We start from the raw sequence: 8,439 nt of genomic DNA, 5'->3' as shown, positions 1-8,439 counted from the left end.
TCACTGGTGCTAAAGAATTATGTATCCTTGGAAGATATTTATTAAGAAAAAATTATTTATATAAATTATATTTACAATTAAACTTATGAATATCCACAAAAGAGCATATATTGTATAAAAATAAAATTAATTTTTTTAAGATTTGCAAAATAATATGAATTTTGCAAATATTTTGCTTCCAGGAAAAAAATATCTCGTCCTTTCTTCATATCAAGTTAACACTCCATAGGAGGTTCATAAGTGCGTCATAAGAAATTTTTCAAATGTTGTGAATTTTAGCATAAATCATGTCTTCATTGAAGTATGTTAAATTGTATTTTACCATAAAGGTGAAAAGGTAGGTAGAGCCACTTTCACCTTTATGATCTTACAAATTTTCCAGTTACTCGCAAAAACGGATTTCGCAAGCAAATTACTTTTTCCGTTGGATCTGTATGTTTCTTCGGTTTTTTGTTTTTTATACGAACAATTGGATTCTATCCAGCAGCTCAGATGTTAACATTCTCAGATCTTTTTAAAGATAAGAAGATTGCGAAGCCAATATGGATGCTCTGAATTGCCATTCCAGGCATCTTACCTTCCCATCAAAGGTATTATATGGCTATACACTGCTTGTACTTTGCAGTAATGGTTCATCAATTTCTTTATTATATAGTTTTCCATTAGGCCTGAAAGACATCCCATCTTCATCAAACATCTTTTTATCATTTGGTGATTGAGGCACACCTTGATTTCGTATCAAATCAGGACCTCCTAGTTCATATTCTAAAGCCAATTCTTGTTTGTCTTCTTTAACTTTAAACTGGCCCTGTTTTCTTCTCACAAGAATGACTACTACTATACCGATTATTATGATTAATACACAAGGGACAATTATTCCAATAAGCAAAGAATGTAGCTTGATCACAATACCATCTCGATTGCATTGGAATCTCTCATTGGTTTCCGGTGTGGGTAACGGTATGGTGGTCGTTGTGATATTTTCAACATTGTTACCTGTTGAGTTTTGTCTCGATGGTCTTATAGCTAAAAAAAAGAAAGTGATTCGAAAACTATAACATTTGTTTTATAGCAATTTTTAAAACTAGTCGTTAACCCGTGAAAAAATCCACGGGGTCGTCCGTTTTTAAAATACACGTTAGTTCGTGTGCCCGTTGCACAACACTTTTCTTGCAAACAGACAAAACAGGCAAAATACGGCTATTATTATAGAGACTAGCCGTTAATCCGTGAAAAAATCCACGGGGTCGCCCGTCCTTTATATACCGCATTTCGTGTTTCCGTAACAGGACGCGTCTTTCGCGGACAGACAGACAGATGGACGACGGTTATTATCAAAGAGACAAAAAAAATATAGAAAAGCTTATACAGTAGAATCCCATTTAACATGGTGTTACGTAGCGGAAAGAGACGAAGAATACAATTACGTATGATTGTTGAAAAAGTATGAAATTTAAAAAGAAATCAAGAAAGGCAAACGTTTTCCAATGCATTTATTATTTTCACCAAAACGTATTTTTTACGAAAGTTATCAAGAATTATCGAGACAAATTTTTTATCCTCTTAAAGGTCCGAGTTAGCGGGATTTCACTGTATTCTTTTTATTTTTCATTTTTGACAGAATACACACATTTGAACCATCTAGAACAGATCAGACATAAAGTCATGAGAAATACCAGTGATATAAAGAAAGTATTATAGACATACTTGGTACGACACAGTTTTGAGGTGTGCATCTCTGATACTGTGCCTCTTGAAGCTGTGGACAATCGACACAGCCAGCAATGAACAATGGCAAGCGATGTTGAACTTTGTAAAAACAACTACATTTGCTCCATTCTCCCCAAATTATTCCTTTTGGTGCACAATGCCTTCTTTCAGATAAAACACCATTGCATCCAGACAATCGACTGCATGAACGTGTGCGCGTTTGAAAATATTTTTCTTCGTTCATCTTAGCACATGCTCCCCATTTTGACCAAGTGCTCAGTGTTAAAAAGCAAGGTTCTAAAGGGAAGAAAATGTTTTTTTTAGATATTTTAGACCAACAATATAGCAGCAATGTTAGTCGCTGTCAATCTCAATTTAGTTAAATATATTTTCATTGCACTGCTGCTAACATATTTGAAGGCCAAAGAGGTCCTGACTATAGGTAGCCTTTTTTCACTACAAAGTATTACAATGTAACTAGTTTGTAGAAGAATATTATCCTTGAACTAAATAACTACACGAATAGCAAAAAAATTACAAACACGTACAATTAAAAGGTTAAGAATTCCGAACCTGGCTTCTTGGCGCAAGATTTACATTCAAACGAAGCTCCAGAGCATTCTTTCCCACCATTCGTCGGCGATGGTGAAGTACATGAACGTTTTCTTGTTGTTGTTTCTTTACCACACAAACCTGTATGGCAAGGTAACCAGGATCCCCATGCTGACCAGTGACCATCTACAGCTCCTGTTTTTAACCATGCTTGAACGTTACTGACAGGTGTAGCTAAGATTAAAAAAAGATTTAGGTGTCGTTAGAGGTTTATATATTAAATGATTACAATCTCACAGATGTATCACCGTTGAGTCTACATAAGAGGAGAAAACAGATTTTAACCAGTTCAAGTTTACCAATTTGTAAGAGAATTGTGATATTTTTACAATCGTGGGTCAAAGCCAAGAGGAAATCTTCTAAAACTAAACTCAAATTTTACATCTCACAAATAACGTTGCTGTTACGTGACTCAATAATGGGAGTCCTTAGAGGTAGCAGAAAGTTTCTCAGTTAGTATGAAGTAAATACGTAAATTATTAAAGCATTAAAGAATCTAACCATGAGACATTACAAGGAACAAATATTAGTGCCAGAATTAAACAAGTAAAAAATACCATACCAGTGCAGTTGGCGACTTGCATTAAATCTTCTCCTTTGCAAAGAATTTTGTCACAAGACAAGCAGTTTCTTTTACGACATAAACAATATTTGTTTGTGTTGGTTTGTTCGCAAGCTTCCCAATTGGACCAACCACCCCAATATTCTGGTGTGAAAATAAATTACGAGATATTTATTTCATGATACACCTTTATTTTGTCGAGAAATCGTTAAAGATTTACGGCTTTATTACAAATTATACATATAATTTTTTCCATGAATTAACATGGTACAAAAAAGTACAGTTATTAAAATCGTATGGAAAGAAATTATTGTCATGGAAATGAATTGGAAAAGTTATCATTACTCCAAAAAATTTTATCACCTGTTCTTTTTGGGCAAGCTGATAAGTCCTGCGTTAAGTTTGATCTAAACCAAAACAGAAGGCTCACAAGAAATTCTAACAAATATAATTGCTGGCTACTTTTCAGGGATACTTATTATTTCAAGAGCAAAATTTAAAGAGAAACACTTACGGGAGAGATGTAGATAAACACATTTGCTTTCTTTCGTCCCATCCACATAAAGGATTGTGAGCTTCTACACATGACCTAATAATAATAGAAATGACATAAGAAAATAAAAATAACGAATAATATTAAAGAATTAATAAATGTACTAAGAAGAAAAATAGTAAAAGAGAAAACTTACATTTTATACTTGTAACGACCACAGCTTTTAAAATCAAGGCTTATCAACTTTTCGTCTGACGAAAGATATAAAATTCGCTAAAATAATGATACGATCCCTTTTATCAATGAAAGTTTAAAAGGTTCTTGAGTAAAATCAACATAAAGGACAAAACTTAATTTTCTGTATACATTATTTTATTAGGTTCACCAGAATCAGCTGATAGTGGAGAGGTTTTGCAAATAGAGTAGTAGAAACTTGCCTGATGGTAGTTTCTCTTACCTGTTTTTTATTGAAAAACATTTTTTGAACATTTGTTAAATCGGTTCTTAACTCTTCAATAACACAAGTTGTTGACAACATGGTATTCTCGTAGGTTACAAATACACTGCCGTCGTCTAAATAGAATAAAAATCGCATTTGCTTATGAGCATTAACATCTTAAAATGGACACTCTCTGATGCCTATTTTGCAATTAATCTAATATTGCAATGATGCTCAAGTGAGACTTTTTAAACATCTGCTAGATTTTTTTGATAATTTATTCAGTTTTTTAATTAATTATACGTGCAGATGATTATTTCAAAATTGATGCTAAAAGTATGGCTGAAAATTAAAAACTTAATACGCCAATTCCAAGAAGTAAAATAATTTTGCGTACCTGTTGCAATATAGAAGATGGTCATGTTTTGTGAACTACCATTTGTTTTTATAATGTCAAACGCGAATTTGCTGAAACTAAAAAAAAAATTGTTATATTCCTTTTTTGTAAAAAGGGTTCTACTAAAAAGCATTAAAGACAATTTTTTTCACGAGGCAGAACCGCATTTTTTCAAACTTTCTCAGGGTTCCTTGATGTTGTCCATCGTTGTCCAAATGAAGAAGAAGTATAGAAGAACCTATTCTCTTCTAATCCTTTTAGATATGAATTAAGGATCAGGCAAACTTGATAAAAACTACCAAAAAAGTTACGAAACATCCAGGCGTAAACTTAAATAGTATATTTCTTATAAGATAAAAAAAAACTTAAATAATTTGATGTTTATTAGAAAGGGTTTTACCTGGTGGCAGGATACATGAAGGAAATTCCACTTTGTGTTGAGTACACTTTGGTTTCCATCAAGTTGTACAGAAGTGCGACATTTATTGACGGTATATCGAGACTGTTCGTTGGTTCTTTTCCTGGTGATGTTTTGAGTACATCGGATTCCAGTTTGTCAGGCTTAATCGTACACTAAAAAAAATTGTTACCAGTGACGTAAAAAGTTATCTTATTTTGCTTTCCTTGACAGGAATACTAAATTAATTCCTACACAATGTCAATTTACGATTTTTTTTATTATTATTTTTTATTTATAATTTTAGAATCATACTAGAGTTGGAAAAAAACAAATAATGGGGAAAACACAGAGAAAAAAATTAATTGAAGATATAAAACTTCAAGGAGCAGCGCATAAATGCTCCCAACCTCGTTCCTAGGGCATTTTGCTTTGTTAATGAAGTTGATAGCGGCCACTCCGTAATAACGGCTCAGGCTTCACAAGACCCTGGGGACGAGGTTGACATGCTTTATACGCATAATAATATCAAATAAAAACCTTCTACGTCTTTTCCTTAGACACCAATTGTAGTTTTGGAAAACTATATTTTTTAACAAAACAAAAAAACTTTCAAACACAAGTGTATATTATAAAGGTTATAAACGAGAGTATTGTCAAGATTATTAAGCTTCACGATTTGATGATTTCTTCTATAACCTACCCCATCTAAGAAATCTCCATTTGATACTGGTTTCCATACATTTCCACTTTTACTTAAGAATCGACCATTGAATGCGTTGACAAGATCTTTCCTTGAAAAAGTACATATGGCTGACGACAATTTTTTGTTGCTAAAAAAATAGAAATAAATATTTGAGTGCATCTTTTGAGAAAATAAAAAGTCATGTACTTCACAGGTTAGTTTAAACATACCTGTACATAGTAAAAGCACCATAAAAGACATCTCTCGTACGATCGTACGCAACATCAACTAAAAAACAAAAATTAAATCTTAAAATCGTGATCCATATATTTTTATGATATAATCGTATGTTAGTAGATATCTTGAGAAGAATCAAAATCTACCTTGTTTCTATAGAATGAAAGTTTATGAGAACAAGGAATATTTGTAACTCAGCAGTCATCATGGTGGAATCTCCGAGAATCTTAGTTGCTTACTGACTAACTTATTCACTATTATAAGATATTTTTTTACAACCTAAAATATACCCTTACCCATATTTTTGTACTCATACGCCTCACGCGAGTTGACTTTTATACTGCAAACTAATCTCAGCTTCCGCAACGTTGTCCACATGTGTTTCACGAAAAATTCATTACCACCATTATCGGTATCACAAACACGAGCAACAGTTGCTGTTCTTAAATTATCATTTTCGGCAGCATTTTCCATGAAGAACATATATATACTATCATTTGCATGTATACTGGATAAGAAATGTGGTTCGTCCAAAATATTTCTATTCTTGGACGTACTCGTTGTCAAGTCTGCTCTTTTTACTGCAGCTTTCTCGACAGTAAACGAACTAACGATTTCCGGGTAACGATTGGTTTTATCCGCGAATGTCGCAGTGATGAGTTCTCCGCTCTTTGTTACCGTACCTACTACGGTATTATCCGGACATGGTGCAGCACATATATCCTTCTCTTCTTGGTCAACTTTGACTGTAAGGTTATTCAATGTGAGGATTTGATGTCTCGGTGATAAGGAGTTTGTACCACACATTACAAGTTTGTTTTTATGGATAGCTAAAAATTGTACGTAATTCCGACACAGTCTTTGTTCGTTCTTTTCTTTCAAACAAGTGCTTAGATCATCTTGGGAAGACGCCCATTCGTATACGTTCAGCTCATCCAGGGTTGTATCGTTTAGAAAGAAAACATTATCTCTAAAAAATGTTGCAAATCATTAAAAATTTGTTCATTTTGTAGAAAAGATATGTTTTGCGTTGTTGTCTGGTTATATTACTTTCAAATGGTATGTTATATTTTGTAAATAATATCTCACCTCGCGCCAACTATCAGTCGATTATATTTTTCGTCGAGTATAAAACTGCGAAAATACGTAGCGTTGCGTGGTTGAAACGTTTGTAGATTTAAAGCTAAAAAAAATGAAAGTGAAAAAAAAGCTCATGTTGCCAAAAACCAACCTCGTTCCCAGGGCTTTTTTTCTCTTATCGGAACTATATACTTATTGATAGGTTTGGTTCAACAATAGGTCCTGAGATCGAGGTTGGTCAAAAATGACGCAAGATATTCTTTATTGACTACACGCATGCGCTATGAATTTATTACGCGTTATTATCTAGTTTAATTGCTATTTTAGTAACATTAATTGCATTATTCTTCTCAACTAAAAGTAGCTTGTTTTAGGTCTTAACGTACGGGATCGTGCCTTATTCACTCCACCTAACTATAAAAAACCTGGAAGTTTTGAAAAAATGTTAAAAATTCACTTCTGTAATTTTAAGATCGACCTTTTCACAAATCTTTTTAAACAAAATTTTGAACAGTTTTTACTGTTCAAAATTTTGTTTAAAAACGAAAAAACAAGATTTGTACAACAGTAGGTCGTCCTTGGCGCGCGGTTAAAATTTTATCTTTACAGACATTATTTAATACAACCGAGTTAAACAGATGAAACCAGCGGTAATCAAAGGCTTTCCTAAAGACAGCCACAACAAAAAACATGACGCAACTCGAAAAAAGTTGGAGCCGTAAATGTAATGTTACATAATTACTGTTTTCAAAAATAAATTATGTCCTTACGGGAATGAGTTATACACCGCGTGTAAAGGTATTAAACCGTCTACAAGGTTTCCGTTTTGTCCGTTCAAGATATTAGGCAGCATTGAAAAAAAATTGAAAAAAAATCCAAAAGTTTTATTAGAAGAACAGAATAATTTTTTTCAGAACTAAAAAATCTTTTTATTTCAGCCTTGCATAGTCGTCACAAAACTCGACTTCCAGCAATGACTTTTAGCCGATACAAACGATAAACAGAAAGTAAATATCAGCAAGAAAATTGACTTACATTTCACGGTTTCTGTTTTCCCAAGAATCTCATGTTTTGATGGAACGCAAAGATCACCAAATACGATGTGAGTTACACATAGCATACAGAAATATATAGATACCAATATCTTTCTCATTTTTGTTCTTTTTGTACTTTTATAAAATGTGTTTTTTTAATCTAAATTGAATTTGCGCCATATAGTTAAACAGTACAAATTAAAAAGAAAATAAACAATGACCTTATTTTACGAAATTTATAAGAACTAAATACAGATAAATTAACGAATGACGAAGTTAGTTTCTAAAGAAGAGTTTCCACTTTAACGAAAAAGGTCGAATCATTCGAATCCATCGACGATCGACAAGAAATGGAAACATTGGTCGTTCGACGTCAATCTATTTGATCAGTTTCGTTCAAGTGTAAACCCGCTTTATTTGCGCGCGTATTTTAGTGATTCAGAACCAAGAGGATGTCAAGAGGAAAAGTTGGAAGTAAAAGACCATGACAAAAGCAACTAAAAACATGACGAATTGACTGAATAATCCCTGTTGGTATCACTGGACAAAAAAACGCAACAACAACAACGACGACGACGACGACAACAACAACTATGACGACGACGACGACGACAACAACAACGACAACAACAACAACGATGATGGCGACGACAACAACAAAATACAGACAAATATAGCAAAAAAAATAGTTTTTAATTAACACAAATTCAAAAGTCGTGTTAATTAAGATCCCGTTCACATTTCATCTAATAAAATGTTGCGGAAATAAACACGGTTCGTGTTTCCTTGCAAT

The 8,439-nt window shown here is 33.1% G+C and overlaps 1 protein-coding gene across 1 annotated transcript; it reads right to left on the bottom strand.

Moving 5' to 3' along the window:
• On the bottom strand, positions 1-7,806 carry LOC130621811 (semaphorin-5B-like). The gene is made up of 15 exons (XM_057437162.1): positions 7,648-7,806; positions 6,622-6,715; positions 5,829-6,502; positions 5,526-5,583; positions 5,314-5,443; positions 4,614-4,786; positions 4,214-4,290; positions 3,835-3,950; positions 3,574-3,650; positions 3,399-3,473; positions 3,248-3,291; positions 2,885-3,028; positions 2,284-2,496; positions 1,708-2,007; positions 1-1,026 (listed from the first exon to the last, which is right to left on the bottom strand). The coding sequence occupies exons 1-15, from the start codon at positions 7,763-7,765 to the stop codon at positions 602-604; spliced, it is 2,718 nt and encodes a 905-aa protein (XP_057293145.1). The 5' UTR covers positions 7,766-7,806; the 3' UTR covers positions 1-601.
• Between the last annotated feature and the right edge of the window lie 633 nt (positions 7,807-8,439).

The sequence above is a fragment of the Hydractinia symbiolongicarpus genome, chromosome 12 (genome assembly GCF_029227915.1).
Source record: "Hydractinia symbiolongicarpus strain clone_291-10 chromosome 12, HSymV2.1, whole genome shotgun sequence".
In the NCBI taxonomy this organism is placed as follows: Eukaryota; Metazoa; Cnidaria; class Hydrozoa; order Anthoathecata; family Hydractiniidae; genus Hydractinia; species Hydractinia symbiolongicarpus.
Note: the sequence above shows the minus strand (reverse complement) of the source record. Positions and strands in the feature narration are given on the sequence as shown.